The sequence below is a fragment of the Aulonocara sp. 'chitande type north' Nkhata Bay genome, linkage group LG4, assembly GCF_057382095.1.
Source record: "Aulonocara sp. 'chitande type north' Nkhata Bay isolate Kocher_YH1m ecotype deep benthic linkage group LG4, A_spYH_male_GT1.1, whole genome shotgun sequence".
Taxonomy (NCBI): Eukaryota; Metazoa; Chordata; class Actinopteri; order Cichliformes; family Cichlidae; genus Aulonocara; species Aulonocara sp. 'chitande type north' Nkhata Bay.
The window spans coordinates 6,584,287-6,607,727 of record NC_141347.1 but is presented as its reverse complement, the minus strand read 5'-3'; the positions used below and the strand labels follow the sequence as shown (position 1 = coordinate 6,607,727).

Here is a 23,441-nt window from a genome sequence, read left to right as displayed (position 1 = left end):
TGTGTGTGTGTCTGTGTGTGTGTGTCTGTGTGTGTGTGTGTGTCTGTGTGTGTGTGTGTGTGTGTGCGTGTGTGTGTGTCTGTGTGTGTGTGTGTGTGTGTGTCTGTGTGTGTGTGTGTGTGTGTGTCTGTGTGTGTGTGTGTGTGTGTGTGTGTGTCTGTGTGTCTGTGTGTGTGTGTGTCTGTGTGTGTGTGTGTGTGTGTGTGTGTGTGTTCCAGATGTGACCCTGTGACCCCAAAGCTGGTGCTAAGAGTCCAGCGGTCCCCCTAACAAAGGGCTCTTATACTTAACCAGACACAGAGTAGGTGTCCTCCTACACCAGGGGTCTCAAACTCGCGGCCCGCGGGCCAATTGCGGCCTGCCGGACGATAGTTTTTGGCCCCACCTTAATATGAAAATGTAATGTTAGTTTGATAATGTATGACACTTTACAGTGTTGTGGGCGGAGCTGAATTAACCCACCAATCAGGGTGGGATATGGATCTCAGGGGACACCAGCCGGGCTTGATGCAAGCAGGGAAACATTTCTCAATGAGTCAAAGTTCCAGCAGCGTTGCCCTGGAGTGTTTCTTTCTTTCCTGTGCCTGGCTGGCTTCCTCCTTTCTATTGGGCAAACGCCGACATTCGCCCCAGCGCGCTGCGTTCACAACACTTCAAAAAAAGTTGTTTTTTAAGTTGCTGCCCAGCGGGACATTATACGTATATAGATTTATACACACGTCAGTGGGATTTAAAGTTATTTTTCCACAGAGAGAGATCTCATATTAACTCTCACAGTGATGCGTAGGCGGCGGGATAAAAGAAAAGTCATGAACTCAGTGCAGCCCAATTTAGTCTGCAGTCACATAGCGACACCTGTTCATCGGCAACAACAGTCCCCGGTAACCCGGACTAATTATAGGGTCGCACCGTAATTTGTGGCTCCATGTTTTTATTTGCATCACTGCGTTTGCATTGCAGCAAACATGAACATTACATATATTTCAATATAATGTAAAAGCAGTCAAAACAACTAACATCAGAAACAGCTGATGTTATTTGTTATATGTCACGGTGTCATTTCCGCTTCTTTCTCCTGTAACAACAGCCCGGCGCCGTGAGCAGTCGCCTTTTTTGCGCTCGCTATCCCTGCACTTTCTACCATCTGCAAACGCCACGGTGTTCGTGTCGTCATGAAAGACATGAACATCGAGCGTAAAAACAAAGGAGACTGCTACCGGCTTTTTATCTGCCGATCGCCGTGCTACGGTTGCAAGAAAAAGAAGCAGAAATGACGTTCTCTACGCGTTGAGACGTTCCCCGTCCGTCGGCTAAACGCTTGATTGAAACTTCAATGCGACAGTGACACCAAGTAGAATTATAAATGTCACATAGCCCCAAACATGTCTTTTTCAAAGCCTGCGGTGAAGAGAAAGGTTGGTGATGAGCACCGACAATTTCAGGAAAAGTGGGCAATGCAATATTTCTTTGTTGAGCACAGGGGCACCCCGACCTGTCTTATTTGCACAGAGAAAGTTGCGCTGCACAAGGAATACAATTTGAAACGTCATTACACAACTAGACATGCTGAGCTGGATGCAAAATACCAGGGAGACGAGAGAGCGAACCGGGTTGCCAGTCTTAAAACAGATCTACTGAGGCAGCAAGATTTCTCCAAGAAAGCAACCAAAGAGAATAATGCAGCAGTCGGAGCCACGTGGTTAGTGAGATGATTGCTAAAGCAGGGAAGCCATTCACAGAAGGTGCATTTGTCTAAAAGTGCATATTGCAGGCTGCAAATATAGTCTGTCCGGGAAAGAAAGGTCAGTTTAGCAACATCAGCCTTTCTGCCAACACCGCAGCAGATCGCATTTCTGACCTGTCAAGTGACATTTATGACCAACTGTGTGAGAAAGCCAAATGTTTCAGTGTATACTCAGTCGCTCTTGATGAGACCACAGACATCACCGACACTGCCCAGCTCCCAATGTATGTCCGTGGTGTTGATGACAGTTTTGAAGTGATGGAGGAGCTGCTCACAGTAATTCCAATGCATGGCCAGACCACCGCTCAGCAGATATTTACAAGCTGTGTGATGCCATTGAGAATGTTGGTTTGCCATGGAAGAGGTTTGTTGGAATAACAACAGATGGAGCGCCATCAATGACAGGGAGGAAACATGGACTGGTGGCACAAAACAAACTGGAAGAGGAAGGCGTGGAGGAGGCCATTGCTCTGCACTGCATCATCCATCAGCAGGTCCTTTGCAGCAAATGCCTGAAGTTTGACAATGTGATGTCTATTGTTGTGAAATGCATCAACCAAATCAGATCCAGGGGCTTAAAGCACCGAAGGTTCTGTGCTTTTCTAGAGGAAATGGAGTCAGAATATGGGGATGTGCTCGACTTCACTGAGGTACGTTGGCTCAGCAGGGGAAATGTATTAAAGAGACTTTTTGAGTTGAGAGCAGAAGTGAAGCCTTCATGGAGAAGGATGGAGTTAGTGTTCCTGTGCTAACTGATCCCAAAATGGCTCATGGACTCAGCTTTTCTTGTTGATATGACACATGAGCTTAATGTACTGAACAAGACGTTACAAGGCCAGGGGCAACTTGTCAGTGCTGCCTATGACAACGTGAGAGCATTCTCCACAAAACTGGCGCTCTGGAAAGCTCAGCTCTCTCAGACAAACCTTTGCCATTTCCCAGCATGCAAGGCTCTCGTGGATGCAGGCACACCATTCAGTGCTGACGAGTATGTTGATGTCATTTTGAGGCTACAGGAGGAATTTGATCACAGATTTGCTGACTTCAAGACACACAGAGCCACCTTTCACATTTTTGCGGACCCCTTCTCCTTTGATGTGCAAGATGCCCCTTCTGTGCTTCAAATGGAGCTCATTGAGCTGCAGTGCAACTCTGAACTCAAAGCAAAGTTCAGGGAGGTGAGTGGAAAAGAAGACAAGCTTGGACAATTTTTGAGAGGATTGAGCCCTAGTTTCCCTCGGCTTTCCCGAATGTTCAAGCGGACCATGTGCCTTTTTGGTAGCACATACTTGTGCCAAAAGCTCTTCTCCACTTTGAACTTCAATAAGTCCAAGTACAGGTCCAGACTTACGGATGATCATCTTCAAGACATACTGAGGGCCGCAACTGCTTCCTCCCTCAGGCCAAATCTGGCTCGGCTATGCGAGAGGAAACGCTGCCAGGTCTCTAGCAGCAAGGAGTAGGCAAGAGAAGCCATGTTCAGAAGAACAGTTCATTTTCTACAGTGTTCCATTCATGTTCAGAAGAAGGTTATAGAACTGTTAATACAGACATTTCAATCTAAATACAGCAGATATAGAAGACTGAAAGAAACACACAAGTTCACTGACTAAAAATATCTTATTATTGTTTTATTTATGTTTTACAGATTGATTTTTTTTCTTATTAATTCTTAATTTGTTTATTCATTTTTCATATTTTGTGTTAAAAAATAAAAATAAAGAGATTTGAGAAGATTGGAATTTTTTAACCATGCCTTTCTTGTGGAAAGCCTAATGCGGCCCAGCCTCACCCAGACTCTGCCTGCAGCGGCCCCCAGCTAAATTGAGTTTGAGACCCCTGTCCTACACCATAAATCAGTAAGAGAGGGTACGACCTCTCTCATGGCCCCAAGTGGTGTGTGCATGCCAGAGCACTCTGGAAGGCACACAGAGTCTTTACAGACTACTAAGGATCAAACCTCTATCATCATGCAATCGATTATACAACTCTAAGCATATATGAGTAAATATTTCTAAGCATAAATGACAATCAACAATATAAACCTTACAGCTGGTTTTAATAACAGAATTCATTTGTTTCTCAAACGAGAAAGAGCTATCGAGAAACACTCCTAAATCTTTAGTTCTTAACTTTTCCAGTGGGCCAAGGTCAACATTATCTGCTAATGCTAAATAGGCTGCCATTATTAACTAATGCTAATTTGACATGAATTAGCATTATGCACTAATGCTAACACTTACTTTTTTTAAAAATGTGAGTAGCTAATGCTAACACTATTTCCCTTAACTTTATAACAATGTGAACGGCTAATGCTAACACTCTTTTTCCTAGCATTATAACATCTGAGCTGCTAATGCTAAGTAGGCTGCCATTAGCACCTACGTCTAATTTAAGGCAAATACGCATTAGAACCTAATGCTCATATCGTTTTCCTTTGCTTTATAACAATGTGAGCAGCTACTGCTAAATAGCATTAGCTAATAACAGCAGTCTAATTTAATGCAAGTTAGCCTCATTTGCATTACAACGATGTGAGGAGTTAACGCTAAGTATGCTGCCATTAGTGGCTAATTCTAATTAGGGGTGAATAAATATTACCAGCTAATGCTAATATCGTATTCTCTTCCCTTTTAACAATGTGAGCAGCTAGTGCTAGGTAGGCTGATGCTAGCAGCTAATGCTAAAGCTAATTTAATGTGAATTAGCATCACATTAGTGAGGAGTTAATGCTAAGTAGACTGCCATTAGCAGGTAATGCTAATTTTAGGTGAATAGGAATTGGCAGATAATGCTAATACCATATTTTCTTGCTTTATAACAATGTGACCAGCTAATGCTATGTAGGTTGCCGTTATTAGCTAATACTAATTTGAGGTGAATTAGCATTATCCCCTTATGCTAACAATGTTTTTTCTTACTTTTTAACAATACAAGTAGCTAATGTGAACACTTTTTTTTTTATTGAATTCTAATTTTTCCCTTGCGATGTGAAGAGTTAATGCTAAATAGGATGCCATTAGTGGCTAATCCTAATTTTAGATGAGAAAGCATTAGAAGCTAATGCTAATACCATATTTTCTTGCTTTATATCAATATTAGTAGGTAATGCTAAGTACGTAGCCATTATTAGCTAATGCTAATTTAGGTGAATTAGCATTATCCACTAATGCTAACACTGTTTTTGCCAACTCTTTTCCCTTGCATTATAACAATATGAGCAGCTAATGCTAAGAAGGCTGCCATTATTAGGTAATGCTAATTATTATGTGTGTTAGCATTATCCGCTGCTGCTAGCAATGTTTTATCTTACCTTTTAACAATATCAGCAGCTAATGCTAACACTACTTTAATTTCAGTTAAACCTACTTAGCATTAATTAACTTCATTTAGCATTAAGAAGTTTTTGCTATAGGCTACCATTAGTGGCTAATGCTAATTTTAGGTAAATAGAAATTGGCAGCTAATGCTAATACCATATTTTCTTGCCTTATAACAATGTGACCAGCTAATGCTAAGCAGTTGCCATTATTAGCTAATACTAATTTGAGATGAATTAGCATTATCCGCTTATGCTAACAATGTTTTTTCTTACTTTTTAACAATACGCCATTAGTGGCTAATTCTAATTTTAGATGAAAAAGGATTAACAGCTAATGCTCATACTGTTTGCTTTGTAAGAATGACAGCAGCTAATGATATGAAGTCTACCGTTATTAACTAATGCTAATTTGATGAGAATTAGCATTATCCGATAATGGTAACTCTTTTCCCCTGCATTATAACAATGTCAGGAGTTAATGCTAAGTAGACTGCCATTAGGGGCTAACTCTAATTAGGGGTGAATAATTATTAGCAGCTAATACTAATACCATTTTCTCTTTTTCCTTATAACAACTTGAGCAGCTAATGCTAATTTGATGCGAATTAGCATTATATTAGTGAGCAGTTAATGCTAAGTAGGCTGCCATTATTAACTAATACTACGTTGACGTGAATTAGCATTATGCGCTACTGCTAATACTGTTTTCTCTTACTTATTAAAAATGATAGTAGCTAATACTAATACTCTTTTCCGTTGGGTAACAACAAAGTGAGGAATTAATGCTAAGTTGGCTGCTTTTAGCGGCTTATTCTAATTAGGGGTGAATAATTATTAGCAGCAAATGCTAATACCGTTTTCTCTTTCCTTATAACAATATGAGGAGTTAATGCTAATTTGATGTAAATTAGCATTATATTAGTGAGGAGTTAATGCTAAGTAGGCTGCCATTAGCAGCTAAAGGTAATTTGAGGTGAATAAGCACTAGTAGCTAATGCCAATACCCTTTTCTCTTGTGTTATAATGATGTGAAACGTTAATATTGTTCTCAAACAACAGAATGAGAATGAAATATTGATTCTAACAGGGCCCGTAAACAGCATTAGCTTAGCAGCATTAGCTTATCAGAGTCTCCATCATGGTCACACAAATCCTTAGCGGAGCAAAGTGGCCTACTTAGCAATAGCTGCTGTAGAAAGCAAAGGGAAAACAGTATTAGCATTAGCTGCTAAATGTGCACTTGAGAACAAATCTATTGTGAATTCAGCCGTGAATGTAGTGTTTCCAGTAAGCTTCCATTTCCAAATGTTAGCTGCTCCTGTCTGCCTCTTTGTCACACACACAGACTGAAATGATTCACAGCCTTGTTTCATCCTTCTGTCAGTGTCACTGACTGTCACTGTGACTGTGGACATACAGCATGGGAAACACACACATGGCTGATACTTGTATCTAAAGTTACAAAATGTTGTCTCTGTCCAAATATTACCTAACTGTAAGTCTACTTTTAATGAAACTCTCAACATGACTTATCAGTTATCATTAATGTTCCTGCAAACAGACTCCTTGAAGACCCCCTACATAAATATCCATGTACTATCCAGCTAGACTAGTGTGTCTGTCCCTGAAAATATTCCTGCATGTGTGATTGTTCATGTCTCATCTGCAGGAAACAAACAGGAAGTGAGTGAAAGACACAGGAAATGATTCCAGCTCTTCCTCCTATATCAGACATTCTCTCCATACCTGAGAGTGTCCAGTCTCCAGCCTGGATCCTTCAGTCCAGCCGACAGAAGCTTCATTCCTGAGTCACCTGGATGATTGTAGCTCAGGTCCAGCTCTCTCAGATGGGAGGGGTTGGAGGTCAGAGCTGAGGCCAGAGAAGTACAGCCTTCCTCTGTGATCAGACAGCCTGACAGACTGCAGACACACAAAACAACAATCCATCTGTTATCCATCTCTATAGCAGCATAACTAAATGATGGTTCAGGGTCACCTGATCCAGCTCTAACTATAAGTTTTATCAAAAAGGAAAGTTTGAAGCTGATCGTCAAAGTAGAGAGGGTGTCTGTCTCCTGAACTCAAACTGGGAGCTGCTTCCACACCCAGTCCAACATAGCCAGGCTTTCTTTGCTGCTTTGACAAAACCTCAAATCCCAGTCAGAGATGGTGAGCATCATCACAGTGATGATCATTTCTCTGTAACCCAGGCTTTCTGCTTCAGGATCTGTGCACGCTCACAGAACAAGGAGACCTTTAAACATCATTTCACTAAATGGATGGACTGAGCTCAGCCTACAGATGAACTGGATAAATAAAGATTTGACCTCAGTGTGCTCAGTGTTCCTGTCTATTCCTAACATATTCCTAACATGATAGCTGCACTTTAGAGCTCTAAAACTGGAACTGACACATATTTAAACTCCACATGTTACTCAGTACATTCAGTTCTGACACTCGCCCACAGTCCAACAAAGGAAACATGGAGATCACATCAGTTTGTCACCAAAGTCTAATTATTCCAGAGGGCAGTGTTGATACAACTAAAGTTATTTTTAAGCAAAGTTGAGTTTTTTATCGTCGGAGTACTTCAAGTCTGAAGTATCACTTAAATGCATTACACGCTGTTGATGGCAGCAAACAAACCACCCAAACAAACAGAGGTGGGAGGCTTGGGCAGACTACGTAGATTCAGCTAGTGGGAGGAGTCAAGATAAACCAAAGAAAGACAAGCTAACAGACGCCACAGTGAAGTGAGTAGCTACAAACTTCAGGCCAATTAGTGTTGTTGAAGAAGTCGGTCTGAGGAACGTTCTTAGGATCAACAAATGACCGCATGTATGAGCCTCCCTCAAGACGCACCATCACAAGAAGAACAAATGAGCTGTAGAAAAAGGAGAGACTACGAAAGCCACGGCGTTACAACGTGCACCAGCTGTTGGTCTCTCTGGAGACCTGGGAGTTATAGTACATGATATTAATGAAGACTGGGAGCTGCATTCTATAGCAAACAATTTGTTATGAGGTAATCAGCTGATCTTACTTTAACCGGAAGCCCTTCACAATAATTGCAAAGCCTTTATTTTGTCCAACTACCATCAGTTCGTCTGTACTGATGGTAACTTAAAGTCACACTAATGCAGTTTAGTTTGTATAGTGTAAGTAGTAGAAGTATACTACAGTACTCTGATCACTGATAGGATAGATTTATGTAGATATACACCTTTGTGTTTAACATTACTGCATTATAGTACTGTGATCTTTGACCTTATATATGGTTATGTTAGCTATACTGACGTATGCATATAACTGGATATGTATCTTATCTATTCATCTTATTTGTCATGTATTTGTATTGTGTACTTCCTTTTTGTAAGAAACCACACACGTGATCACAGCCACAAGAATCAATCAGTGAAAGAATAAAGTGCCTCAAACCAAACCTTAAGCTCCTTATTCCACACGCTGGGCCTTCAGTGGTGCTCTGGCTGACACACCAGAGTGACTGGAGTGCTAAAGAGTGAATCGGACACACCAGTGTAATCCCTGATATCTCCACTACATTTAATCGTCCTTCAGCCTGTGGCTGCAGTTAGCTGGTCTGCTAGTTAGCTGGTGTGCTAGTTAGCCGGTGTGCTATTTAGCCGGTTCGCTAGTCAGCTGGTGTGCTAGTTAGCTGGTATGCTAGTTAGCCGGTTCGCTAGTCGGCTGGTGTACTAGTTAGCCAGTGTGCTAGTTAGCCGGTTCGCTAGTTAGCTGGTCTGCTACTTAGCTGGTTTGCTAGATAGCCGGTATGCTAGTTAGCTGGTGTGCTAATTAGCAGAAATGTGACTTTACAGCTCGGCCTCACTCACTGACATTAGTCAGATATGACTGAATCTATATCACACTTAAAGCTTTCTGTAAATGAAAGGCTCAGTGAAAACGAGGCACTTCAGTCAATTTTAAAACACACACTCTGAATATAACCTGATCCAGACCAGGTTATAGGTTCAGCATCAGTAACCACGGTGATGTAGCCAGGTAAACACTTATGCATTTATGCTCACAATCACTCCAGTTAACCCAGCATGCATGTTTTTGGACTGTGGGAGGAAGCAGAGAACCTGAAGACAACCTACACAGGCCACACTATCACCCTTATTTACAGAATTATAATTTAATTGGGTGATAAAGTAAAGAAAATAAATATTTTAATAAAAAAATATTCATAAATGAACTATTATTCAAGTAAGTAAGTAGAATATATTTATATAGCACATAATCTCGTTTGTATAGAAATGTCTTCATCTGCTTTTTCAAAGAGTCAGTGGAGTCTAGACAGCATAAAGATAACAGCAGGGAGTTCCACAGCCTCGGTGCCTGAAAAGCTCGATCCCCACGTGTGTTGAACCGAGTCTGTGGGACCAATAGTGACCTCTGACCTAAAGACCTAAGTGCTCGGTATGAAGCATGAGGTTTCAACAGGTCAGAGATGCACTGAGGAGCTTCACCATGTACAGCTCTAAAAGTTATGAGTATAATGTTAAAATGAACCCTAAAATTTAGTGGCAACCAATGAAGAGAAGCCAAAACTGGAGTAATGTGTGACCTCTTGTTTGTGCCAGTTAAAAGTCTCGCCGCAGCATTCTGTACAGTGTGAAGCTCCAGAGCTGATTTGTTGAGACAAGTAAAAAGACCATTACAATACTCCAAGTGAGTAGAGATAAAAGCATGAAGAATCATCTCAAGTTCTGCCTTTGACACCAGTCTGAGTTTAGAAATGTTTCTTGGATGATAAAAACAGTTTTGAAACAGTTGTTTAGAGAGTTTCTCAAGCAACATTGAACTGTCGAAAATAACACCTAAGTTTCTGAGACTCGATTTAATGGAAGGACCTAAAAACTGATCTGCTGCCTAATTTCTGAAGACATGTGATCAGGAGCAATGATCAAAGTTTCTGTTTTATCCGTATTAAACTGGAGAAAGTTGAAGTTTCACAATTATTTGATTCCTGAAAGACAATTATTTAAACACGAAAATGTATCAAACTGAGAATCTTTGAAAGAACAGTATAACTTAATGTCTGAATGTCATCAGCGTAGAGATGATAAGAAATATTATTGTAATATCTGATAATTTGGCCTAGAGCAGGGGTGGGGAACTCCAGGCCTCGAGGGCCGGTGTCCTGCAGGTTTTAGGTCTAACCCTGGGTCAGCACACCTGAATCAAATTCATTACCAGGCCTCTGGAGAACCTCAGGACGTGTTGAGGAGGAATTTAACCATTTAAATCAGATGTGATGGATCAAGGAAACATCTAAAAACTGCAGGACACCAGCCCTCAAGGCCTGGCGTTTGTCACCTGTGGCCTAGAGGACGTATATAAACCAAAAAGAGAATCGGGCCTAAAACAGATCCTTGAGGTACCCCAGAAGGCAGAACGGATGTTTCAGACAACACATGATTCATACAGACAGTCAAAGATCTCTCAGATACAGTAGATACGACAAACCATTTTAAAGCAACACCAGTAATCCTGAACAAGTCCTTCAGCCTATTTATCATGATGCTGTGATCAACAGTATCAAAAGCAGAGGAGACATCCAACTCAGTGCACTCTCCAGAGTCTGCTGCCATCAGAATGTCACCACACACTTTAAGTTAAGCCATCTCAGTGGAGGACAGTTTACAGAAACCAGACTGGAAAATGTCCAGAACACTGTTTTTCTCCAGAAAGTCGTTAAGTTGTTCTGCAACTGTTTTTTCCACGTTCGTTCAATGATTCATTACAATCAGATTTAGTATAGACTGGTACACGAGGAATATCAGGAGAGACAATTTTCATAATTGTATCAAACAATACTTTGGTTCTTTTCTGAAGCCATTAGATTTGAAAACTATTCAGTTCCAGCTTTTTTATCATGTTGTTAAGTGAGGATATTGATTCCTTGAGATGTACTCGATGAACCTCAAGCTTGGAAGCCTTCCATAAACGTTCTAACTTGACAGAATATCTCTTGAAATTTTGAGTATTTTCATTTATCCAGGGATAGAAATTTGAAGAATGGACAACACTTTGCTTCAGAGGTGCCGCTGTGTCTAAATAAAATGGACAAAGTGTTGTCTCCAGGAGTTTAGCTGATTTAGAGTGGCCAGGTACGGTGGGTGTGCTCCGGTTAAAGAACACGGAGGCAGACTTCCAAATTCAGGTGATTTATTCGGTCTGTAGTGAGGATACAGTCACCTGACCTAAACCCAGTGGAGATGGTTTGGGATCAGTGTTGGGCAAGTGACTTTGAACAAGTAATTATAGTTAGTAGTTACCAAGAAGTAACTAGTAACTATTAGAGATGGACCGATCCGATATTACGTATCGGTATCGGTCCGATACTGACCTAAATTACTGGATCGGATATCGGAGAAAAATAAAAAATGTAATCCGATCCATTAAATATCACGAAAGCACCTCACAAAACTTGCAACACGCCGTAACTCACCTCAGAACGTTAGCACGTCGGAGCAGTATGCATCACGTGATAGAGCGGCTGTGGCATGCAGGACCTGTCGGTGGTCTGGATAGCATGTGGAGCTTCGCTAGCAACCCGGCATTTCATCTCCGACAAAGTTATCCCGAGAGAAGTAAAGCAAGTGTGTAAGTCCATCTCTGAATGTTTGTAAAGCATTCCTGCGTTAAGCTTAACAAACGACTGCCTCTTCTTGCTGCTACTTCAATCATGAAACTGATCAATGATCAGCTGATCGGCTTTTCTGTCTCGAGTCCGTCTCTCTGGTTTGTTTTTGGCCCACTTTGCACCAGAAAGAGGAAACCAGCGGCTGAACAACAGCAGCACGTTTAAGCTTGATCAGCTGTTGTTAGAATTTATTTAATATTACTTTCTACTCGAGGATCTTTTTCTACGTAGCTGACGCTGGTAACTGTGCAGGGGCGGATCTAGCAAAGTTTAGTCAGGGGGGCCGATAGGGCATTAACAGGGAAAAGGGGGCACAAAGACATACTTTTCTTTCTTATTCTCATTTAAAATGTCGAGCTTTTAATAAATAATTATCTGACACCCAAAGTTTTAATTTGATGTAAAAGGAATAGCAGTCAATTACTGTATATAGTGACTATTAAGTCTAATATATATACCCTAGTAAGCTATAGTACTTTTTCCTTTGGGAAGGTACCATCTGTGCAGTCTGCAATTTTGTTGAAGAAAGATGTTGAATCTATTTAATATTTCTTGAAAAATAATTGATTTCTGTGCATTTTTTTTCACACTGCATCAAATTAAGGTTGATTACGTCGATTAAGCATCATGAGGTGGAGTGTGAGGGGTGGTTCCCTATTTTTTATTTATTTATTTTTGTTGTTGCTGGGAGTTGGAACCCTATTAGTTAGGTTGCTTAATATTTACGCTAAGTACTCTTTAAAATACCAGAATAGGGAGGATGGTGTAGGTTTAAGTTTATTAGATTGATCAGTATTGCTGAACTATGAAATATTTTTTTTTGCATACAGGTATAACAGAATAGCTTTAGTGTAGTTGTTGTTTTAAACTTTAGTATGAACTTATACAAAATGCAGCAAGATATTTAAAAAACAGTTTTGTTGATTAAAAAACACTATATCGGATTCATATCGGTATCGGCAGATATCCAAATTTATGATATCGGTATCGGTATCGGACATAAAAAAGTGGTATCGTGCCATCTCTAGTAACTATACTACTAACTATAGTTAACTCTACGTAGTTACTTAGAGTTAAAATATTGTAAGTCAGTTACTAAAAGTAATTAATTACTTGAAAAGTAACTATTGCGTTACTTTAAAAAAAATGTTCAACCCTCTGGGGTCCAGGGTATAATTGGCCATTTTTAACTACTTTTGATTTGACCTCTATATTCCACCTTTAAAAACTATTTACTTTGCCTGTTTGGTATCATTCTTTTCAGCACAACCTCACGTGTCTGAATTTACAGTTATGTTTTCATTTTGACATACTGTATTAACACAATTGACCTAAAATCAGACAAAAAACAATATGAGTAGAAAAAGTTATATTTTTTACTGTTACAACCACAAACATGTTTAATAAATCATTAACTTGAAATCTAATAATTTTAATATTTTAATAATATTTTAATAATAATAATAATAATAATAATAATGGATTGCATTTATATAGCGCTTTTCGGGCCTTAAAGTGCTTTACAATGCCACTATTCATTCACTCTCACATTCACACACTGGTGGAGGCAACTACAGTTGTAGCCACAGCTGCCCTGGGGCAGACTGACAGAAGCGAGGCTGCCATATCGCACCATCGGCCCCTCTGGCCATCACCAGTAGGCGCTAGGTGAAGTGTCTTGCCCAAAGACACAATGACCGAGACTGTCCGAGCCGGGGCTCGAACCGGCAACCTTCCGGTTACAAGACGAACACCCTTAAAATCCTATACACAAGGTTTGCAAACAACCATTTTGTTATTTGTAACAATTTACCTTTTACCTTGATTTTTTAAAAATAACTATTTCAAACTATTTACAGAACAATCAGCTGTTCTGCATTAAATAAGATGCCACAAATTATTTGTGCCACTCCAAAAAAATAATTTCTGTCCACCATAAAGGAGAACATCACAGCCTGATACCTGCAGGTCTGACAGCAGCAGGTGTATCACTGCTGTTTCTACCTGGAGACACCGTTTACACTGTAATCTGCATTTGCTGGTTTTGTGGCAGCACCTGTAACAATTCCATTCAATTCAACTCTATTTATATAGTGCCAAATCACAACAGTCGCCTCAGGGCACTTAACATTCAGCAATTGCCTCATTGTTCTGACAGACAACATAAAACTATCCACTACACTACACACTAACTTTTTTTGTTCTTTTTTCCCCTACACACTAACTACACAACACAACATACTATGCACACACTCCAAATACGCTAAACGTCACAAATCTCTCACATCTCACACCGTCACTCCTAAAACTTCCCCCTCTTCCTAAACAACCAAATGTCATGTTGCTATATCATTTTTTTGATTGGTCGACATGGTTCATTTTTCCACCAACAGGAAAGGGATGATTTGGGGTTTTTTTTGCTCATAAGCAGAGAGTGCTTGCTGTGCTGTCCTTAGACAGTAAAAGTGACGAAACTATTGAGGAAAAAAACGCTGCGTATATATTGTTTATCATGACTCTGGTTTTATGTGACCTATCAACACAATTTAAAAACTGGTATATGTCACCTTGTTGCTTTGTAATCTTGAAGTGGTCATGTGATTGGCTTACCATGAATACTTTATTCTTCCTCAGCCAAACAGCAGCACTCATGCGATTGTTTTGCCCCCTTAGCTCCAGGTGTTGTGCCAAAAAGTGATCGTCTGCCAGAAAGTGATCGCTGTCCGCGGGAGTGCATGCAGCTGCTTAACCCTTTAAAGCCGGTCAGAGTGGGCACACTCTGTTTTGCGTAACATAATATTCCAGAAACACGCTTTGCCGATCCGATCAGCTGTTTGTAACACTTCTTACTTTGGAATTGACATCAGCGTGAACTATCGCATATCCGCCATGACCTGCCCAAAACCGGAAGTGATGTCATTTTTGCAGAAATGTATTTTTTACCATCATGGCCTCATAACCCTATACTAGTGTTTTTTAAAGTTATGTTTGACTTTCTGACTTTCTGTGTTGTTTCTGGGATGCTTAGGACTCATATTGCACTGCTGGAAATAGTTTATTTTGATGCATATGCTGCTTTTTTGCAAATTTGCACTATAATATTTATTTTCGTTTTTCCTGCAGTGTATAGAAATTAGTGTATTTCAAAAATAAAACTATGAAGACACTCAAAATAAATTTCATGTGGTGGGAAACTATTTTGTGCAACTTTTTTGCATTTACAGTTTTGAGGGATAAGCCTCTTAAATTTCTCTAACTAGAAATATATGTTAAAAAACAAAAACGATTTTCAAATTTTTTTTAGTTTATTGCACTTTTTGCAATTTATGTAATTTCTATGCACTTAATGCATGCATATTATTAAAATTTAGGCTGTAATGGTTGTATTGATGTAGAGCAACTTGAAATGCTCCCAAAAATGGCTCCACAGCATGTAAAAATATAATATAAGCTGTGGCGGACTTGGTTCTATGGTAAGTCTTAAAGGGTTAAAGCTGTAGCGCCCAGATTACTTATAGCTACTTCCATGCAGCTGATATAAGATTGGTTGTTGAAAAATAGTAACGCAACCGCACCGAATCCAATTCAGGATTTTGATTTCCATCACACTTCCACTGGATGCCCAGCTGCTCTCCTATTATGTGATTATCATCAACACAGAACTGGAGGATAAGACCGCGGTTCTGGGGGTTGGGAAGCTCATCTTGTAACCAGAAGGTTGCCAGTAGGATCTCTCTGTCTTGGTCGTTGTGTTCTTGGAACACAAGACACTTCAGTATGTAGTTAGTACCGGGCGACTCCCCTCCCCCACATCGGCACCAGAACCCTGTATTATCTACAGGGTAAGAATGCCTGTTTTATCAAACTATGGCTATTACTACTGTGATCATTTGCAGCCCAGTGTGCTGCTCTCTCTGCTGGGATGAACCACTGGAGCTCACCCAGTCATCCCTTTCTTTCTCTCAAGAAGAAGTGAAATAAATGTATTTATTATGTTACGAGTCTAATATTCTTTAAATCAAACTGTAATGAATAAATGAAGCAAGAAGATTTGGTGGCTCCAAGTGTTGTAGAAGAAAAGATAAACATCTCATTTTGAGAAATCAGCCTTTAAAATTAAGTAAGTACTGTGAATAAAAAACTAACAGCAAACCAATCGGTAGTCGCCAATTACCTTTGAAAGTAATTCAGAGTCCAATTATCCACTCAAATGTGAATAAAAGTTCACTTGACAGCTGTAAAAGTTACCTGTTTATACAATAATATAAGTCACATTTCAAATGATCATCTGTGGAAAAGTTTGAATCCTGACCTGAGAGTTTCCACTGCACACTGTGAACTCTTTAGTCCAGCGGACAGAAGCTTCACTCCTGAATCCTGCAGGTCAGAGTTACTCAGGTCCAGCTCTCTCAGACTGGAGGACTGGGAGCTGAGGACTGAGGACAGAGCTTCACAGCTTCTCTCTGACAGGTTACAGCCACTCAGTCTGAAAAATAAAAGACAGTCATACAACAAATACTCATGTTGAGTTTGTTAATACATTTCACAACATTAAATCTTGACTTTCTATTTTTAGAGGAAACATAAACATACTAAGAAACAACATCATATGTATGAACTTAAATAATTGAATAATTCTAACAACAAACTGTTTTCTGATCTGACCTCAGAGTATTCAGTTTACAGTTTAAACGTTGTAGTCCAGCAGACAGAAGCTTCACTCCTGAATCCTGTAGCTTTCTGATACTCAGGTCCAGCTCTGTCAGACTAGAGGACTGCGAGCTGAGAACTGAGGACAGAGCTTCACAGTTTTCCTCTGAGAGTTCACAGATGTTAAGTCTGAAGATAAAAACATGAATAAAGATTGTTGTTAAAGTGTAATCAGGGTGCAATAGCTTATTGTCTTGTGCTGAGCAGGTTAGTATAAGTTCACTTTAACTTATAAATGAATAAAAATGCTATGGAACAAGGATAACTGGATAAAGTTTACCTTTACTGGTTAAATTATTGATTATTTTTGTTAGTTGATATAAACAAAACCAAACATCAAACATATAAACAAACAGAACTAAACAGAATACAAATTGATCTGACCTCAGAATATTCAGTTTGGCGTGTGGACTCTCCACTGCAGCAGACAGAAGCTTTACTGCTGAAGCTTTCAGGCTGTTGGTACTCAGGTCCAGCTCTCTCAGACTACAGGACTGGGAGCTGACCACTGACAACAAATTTTCACAGCCTTCCTCTGAGATGTTACAGCTGCTCAGTCTGGGAGAGAAAGGGAAAAAACAAAACAAAACAAAAAATATATGTGATCAAATGAAATTTGTTTATATGTTAAACCTTTTAAAAAAAACAAAAAAAACCAACCTATGACACTATGAGTGCTACCAGTCCAGTGCACACGATTGGTACCTTGATGGTACCTTGCTCAGGGGTACCATCAAGGTAGCTGTTCGGTGGATTCGACCCCTGACCTTATGATCATGGGGCGACCACTCTACCTACTGAGCTAATAATTCTGTGTACACTATCATACAATATTAACTAAAACAATTATTTTAGAAAATCTTACTAATTCAGTAATTGTTATGCTATTTAACTGTGAGTAACATTGGATTTTAAACACTAGCTGTATAAAACTCCTCCTGTTAAAGGTGTGTATAAAGGAGATGAGCTGAAATGCAGACTTCATGGAGAATGTTTGCTGTCAGGATATATCAAAGACAAAGCAGAGATCCATCCAGTCTCTTCCACTAAGCCCACAGAGGGAAAGACAACCATTCTCACACACACACCTGCATGAAGTTTAGATCACCAGGTAATCTAACTGCATGTCTGTGGACAGTGGGAAGAAACTGTAGAGGACCCAGAGAGAACCCACTGTAATTCTGTGGGAACACTGGTTATGGAAGCCTTACAGTTAGATATGAATACTGTCAAGAAACAGGACCTGAGTGGCAATTTCAATTATGAAGCCCAAGTTCTCCTCCTTGAATCGCTACCTTATCGTGGTGGAGGGGTTTGTGTGTCCCAGGGATCCCAGGGGCTATGTTGTCTGGGGGCTTTTGCCCCCTGGTAGGGTCTCCCATGGCAAATTGGTCCTGGGTGAGGGACCGGACAAAGAGCGATTCAGAAGACCCTTATGAAAAGGATATCGAGAGAACAGTTTACCCTCCCCGGGATAGGGTTACCAGGGCCCCCCCCCTGGAGCCAGGCCCGGGGAGGGTGCCCGAGGGCGAGCGTCTGGTGGCCGGGCCTTAGTCCATGGGGCCCGGCCGGGCACAGCCCGAAGAGGAGACATGGACCCATCCTCCTGCAGGCCCACCACCCGCAGGAGGCGCCATAGGGGTCGGGTGCATTGTGTGCCGGGTGGCGGCCAGGAGCGGAGGCCTTGGTGGACTGACCCCCAGCTGCCAAGACTGGCAATAGGGACATGGAATGTCACCTCTCTGGTGGGGAAGGAGCCTGAGTTAGTGCGTGAGGTTGAGAGGTACCGGCTAGATATAGTCGGGCTCACCTCTACGCATGGCTTGGGCTCTGGAACCAGTCTCCTGGAGAGGGGCTGGACTCTGTCTCAGTCTGGAGTTGCCCCTGGTGAGAGGCGGCGGGCTGGGTGGGTATTCTAATATCCCCTCGGCTTGCTGCCGGTACGTTGGGGATTTTCCCGGTGGACGAGAGGGTTTGTTCCCTGCGCCTTAGGGTCGGGGAACGGGTCCTGACTGTCATCTGCGCTTATGCGCCGAGTGGCAGTTCAGAGTTCCTAGAGTCCCTGGGAGACTTCAATGCTCACGTGGGTAACGACAGCGAGACCTGGAGGGGCTTGATTGGGAGGAACGGCCTCCCTGATCTGAACCCGAGCGGTGCTTTGTTATTGGACTTCTGTGCTAATCACAGTTTGGCCATAATGAACACCCTGTTCGAACATAAGAGTGTCCATAAGTGCACGTGGCACCAGGACGCTCTAGGCCGTAGGTCGATGATCGATTTTGTAATCGTATCACCAGACCTGCGACCATATGTTCTGGACACTCGGGTAAAGAGAGGGGCTGAGCTGTCAACTGATCACCACCTGGTGGTGAGTTGGATCAGGTGGCGGGGGAGGACGCTGGACAGACCTGGTGCACCTAAACGCGTAGTGAGGGTGTGCTGGGAACGTCTAGCAGAGGCCCCAGTCCGCGAGATCTTCAACGCACACCTCCGGCAGAGCTTCAACAGCATTCCGAGGGAGACTGGGGACATTGAGTCCGAATGGACCATGTTCAGCATCTCCATTGCCAAAGCTGCTGCATTGAGCTGCGGCCGCAAGGTGGTTGGTACCTGCCGTGGTGGTAATCCCCGAACCAAATGGTGGACACCAGAGGTGAAGGGAGCCACCAGGCTGAAGAAGGAGTCCTATCGGGCTTGGTTAGCCTGTGGGACTCCGGAGGCAGCCGACAGGTATCGACAGGCCAAGCGGAATGTGGCTCGGGCAGTGGCTGAAGCAAAAACTCGGGTGTGGGAGGAGTTCGGAGAGGCCATGGAAAAAGACTTTCGGACTGCCTCGAAGAGATTCTGGCAAACCGTCAGGCGTCTCAGGAGGGGAAAGCGGTGCTCTACCTGCACTGTGTATAGTGCTGGCGGAGCGCTGCTGACGTCGACTGAGAAAATTGTTAGGCGGTGGAAGGAATACTTCGAGGACCTCCTTAATCCCACTGACACGTCTTCCGAGGAGGAAGCAAAGTCTGGGGATGAGGGGAATGACCCGCCAATTTCCGGGGGCGAGGTCACTGAAGCAGTTAAACAACTCCTTGGTGGCAGAGCCCCTGGTGTTGATGAGGTCCGCCCCGAGTTCCTGAAGGCTTTGGACGTTGTAGGGCTGTCCTGGTTGACACGTCTCTGCAATGTTGCATGGTGATCAGGGGCAGTACCTGTGGACTGGCAGACCGGGGTGGTGGTCCCCATCTTTAAGAAGGGGGACCGGAGGGTGTGTTCCAACTACAGGGGTATCACACTCCTCAGCCTCCCTGGGAAAGTCTATGCCAGGGTGCTGGAAAGGAGAGTTCGTCCGCTAGTCGAACCTCGGATACAGGAGGAACAATGCGGTTTTCGTCCTGGTCGCGGAACACTGGACCAGCTCTTTATCCTCTCGAGGATACTTGAGGGTGCATGGGAGTTTGCCCAACCAGTCTACATGTGTTTTGTGGACTTGGAGAAGGCATTCGACCATGTCCCTCGGGGTGTCCTGTGGGAGGTGTTGCGGGAGTATGGGGTGTCTGGCCCATTGCTACGGGCCATTCGATCCCGATACATCCGTTGCAAGAGCTTGGTTCGCATTGCCGGCAATAAGTCGGACTCGTTCCCGGTGGGTGATGGGCTCCGCCAGGGCTGCCCTTTGTCTCCAGTTCTGTTCATAATTTTTATGGGCAGGATTTCTAGGCGCAGCCAAGTGGCGGAGGGCTTTCGCTTTGGTGGCCTCAGAATCTCATCTCTGATTTTTGCGGATGATGTGGTTCTGTTGGCTTCATCGGGTGAGGGCCTCCAGCTCGCACTGGAACGGTTCGCAGCCGAGTGTGAAGCAGCGGGAATGAGGATCAGCACCTCCAAATCTGAGGCCATGGTTCTCAGCCGGAAAAGGGTGGAGTGCCCACTCTGGGTCGGAGATGAGTTCCTGCCCCAAGTGGAGGAGTTGAAGTATCTCGGGGTCTTGTTCGCGAGTGATGGGAGAAGGGAGCCGGAGATCGACAGACGGATTGGGGCTGCAGCTGCAGTAATGCGGACGCTGCACCGGTCCATCGTGGTGAAGAGGGAGCTGAGTGTAAAAGCGAAGCTCTCAATTTACCGGTCGATCTACGTCCCTACCCTCACCTATGGCCACGAGCTGTGGGTAGTGACCGAAAGAACGAGATCGCGGATACAAGCGGCAGAAATGAGCTTCCTCCGAAGGGTGGCTGGCCTCTCCCTTAGAGATAGGGTGGGAAGTTCGGCCATCCGGGAGGGGCTCAGAGTAGAGCCGCTGCTGCTCCACATCGAAAGGAGCCAGCTGAGGTGGTTCGGGCATCTGACAAGGATGCCCCCTGGGCGCCTCCTGGGTGAGGTGTTCCAGGCATGTCCCACCAGGAGGAGGCCCCGGGGCAGACCCAGGACACGCTGGAGAGATTATATCTCTCGGCTGGCCTGGGAACGCCTTGGTATTCCCCCGGATAAGCTGGAGGAGGGGGCTGGGGAGAGGGAGGTCTGGGCCTCTTTGCTTAGGCTGCTGCCCCCGCGACCCGGCCTCAGATAAAGCGGATGAAGATGGATGGATGGATGGAAGCCCAAGTTTTCCCTCCATCCTGGATGAAAACAGGACAGTCACAGCAGAGATTTATAATAAAAAAGGGAGAGTGTGCACTGAAAATGAGATAAAAAACAAACTGCTGGATTTGGAGACGTGAACAAGCTGACGATAATAAACCTGTCAGAGGGGCTGAAGGATCAGAGCTCATGTTCTTATTGGCTGGGCCTGGATTGTACTTTGATAAGAGATATAGACAAAAATGTGTCAGAAATACTGACACGGCCTGCTGGACTGAAAAAATATTTACTGAGTGAATGATAATCATTTAATTCACTATTTTTATGTTTTTTAACTGTTCTTTGAACTCAGCATTTCTGATTTATTTCCCATGGTTTTAAGATTTTTATCGATTATAAGATTTTAAGCAATGAGTTCATGTTTACTTACAGAGCTTTATTGGAGGCTTTGACCACTGGCAGCATTCTCAGAAGAGCCTCCTCTGAAGCAGAATATTTCTTAAAGTCAAACTCATCCAGATCTTCTTCTGATGACAGTAACATGAAGGTCAGAGCTGAGCACTGAGCAGGAGACAGTTTACCTGTGGAGAGACTTCCTGAAGTCCTGTATTGTTGGATCTCCTCCACTAGAGAACGATCATTCAGTTCATTCAGACAGTGGATCAGATTGATGCTTTTCTCTGCAGACAGATTCTCACTGAGCTTCTTCTTGATGTACTGGACTGTTTCCTGATTGGTCTGTGAGCTACTTCCTGTCTGTGTCAGCAGACCTCGTAGGAGAGTCTGATTGGTCTGCAGTGAAAGACCCAGGAGGAAGCGGAGGAACAAGTCCAGGTGTCCATTTGGACTCTGTAAGGCCTTGTTCACAGCACTCTGGTGAAGAGATTCTTTTTGGTTTAAAAAGCTAAAACTCTTGGAGGTTATTTGTTCCTGTTCAAGAAGATTTTTTCCAGAGTTGCTGAAGGTCAGATGGACATGAAGAGCAGCCAGAAACTCCTGAACACTCAGATGGATGAAGCAGAACACCTTGTCCTGGTACAGTCCTCTCTCCTCTTTAAAGATCTGTGTGAACACTCCTGAGTACACTGAGGCTGCTCTGATATCGATGCCACACTCTGTCAGGTCTGGTTCATAGAAGATCAGGTTTCCTTTCTGCAGCTGATCAAAAGCCAGTTTTCCCAGAGACTCCATCATCTTCCTGCTCTCTGGACTCCAGTGTGGATCTGTCTCAGCTCCTCCATCATACTTGACCTTCTTCACTTTGGCCTGAACCACCAGGAAGTGGATGTACATCTCAGTCAGGGTGTTGGGCAGCTGTCCTCCCTCTCTGGTTTCCAGCACATCCTCCAGAACTGTAGCAGTGATCCAGCAGAAGACTGGGATGTGACACATGATGTGGAGGCTTCGTGATGTCTTGATGTGGGAGATGATGCTGCTGGCCTGCTCCTCATCTCTGAATCTCTTCCTGAAGTACTCCTCCTTCTGTGGGTCAGTGAACCCTCTGACCTCTGTCACCATGCCAACACAGTCAGGAGGGATCTGATTGGCTGCTGCAGGTCGTGTGGTTATCCAGAGGCGAGCAGAGGGAAGCAGTTTCCCCCTGATGAGGTTTATCAGCAGCACATCCACTGAGGTGGACTTTCTAGGGTCAGTTAGGATTGTAGTTTTGTGGAAGTCCAGAGGAAGTCGACACTCATCCAGACCATCAAAGATGAACACAACCTGGAAGTCTTCAAAGCTGCAGATTCCTGCTTCTTTGGTTTCAGTAAAGAAGTGATGAACAAGTCCCACCAAGCTGAACTTTTCCTCTTTCAGCACATTCAGCTCTCTGAAAGTGAATGGAAATATGAACTGGATGTCCTGGTTGGCTTTGTCTTCAGCCCAGTCCAGGCTGTATTTCTGTGTTAAGACTGTTTTCCCAATGCCAGCCACTCCCTTTGTCAGCACTGTTCTGATTGGTTCATCTCTTCCAGGTGAGGCTTTAAAGATGTCTTCTTGTCTGATGGTTGTTTCTGGTCTGTCTGGTTTCCTGGATGCTGTTTCAATCTGTCTGACCTCATGTTCATCATTGACCTCTGCAGTCCCTCCCTCTGTGATGTAGAGCTCTGTGTAGATCTGATTCAGGAGGGTTGGGTTTCCTGCTTTAGCGATGCCCTCAAACACACACTGGAACTTCTTCTTCAGCTTAGACTTAAGGTTACGATGACAAACAGCAGCTGGAAGTTCTGAATAATAATAATAAAAATACAACTTTAACAATCATATTTTACAAAATGCTGATGACAATTTCTGACCCACTGAGAAATGACTGAACACACTGGTGTCACAAGTCTCTCATTTATCCAGCAGCTTAAATCTTTAGATAAATCCTCTTACGTCTCTGCAGACGGTCAGCCAGCTCCTCCTGCTTCATTCTCCTCAGGAAG

At 43.0% G+C, this 23,441-nt stretch overlaps 1 protein-coding gene across 1 annotated transcript in view; it reads right to left on the bottom strand.

The window, feature by feature from the left end:
- LOC147331858 (uncharacterized) overlaps positions 1-23,441 on the bottom strand; it is a 93,153-nt gene that overhangs the window by 5,005 nt on the left and 64,707 nt on the right. The window contains exons 12-15 of the mRNA XM_086288159.1: positions 16,834-17,007; positions 16,405-16,578; positions 16,052-16,225; positions 6,813-6,986 (exon numbers count right to left, since the gene is read on the bottom strand). Of these exons, the coding sequence (XP_086144285.1) occupies positions 6,813-6,986; positions 16,052-16,225; positions 16,405-16,578; positions 16,834-17,007 (696 nt within the window). The remainder of the gene's footprint in view (positions 1-6,812; positions 6,987-16,051; positions 16,226-16,404; positions 16,579-16,833; positions 17,008-23,441) is intronic.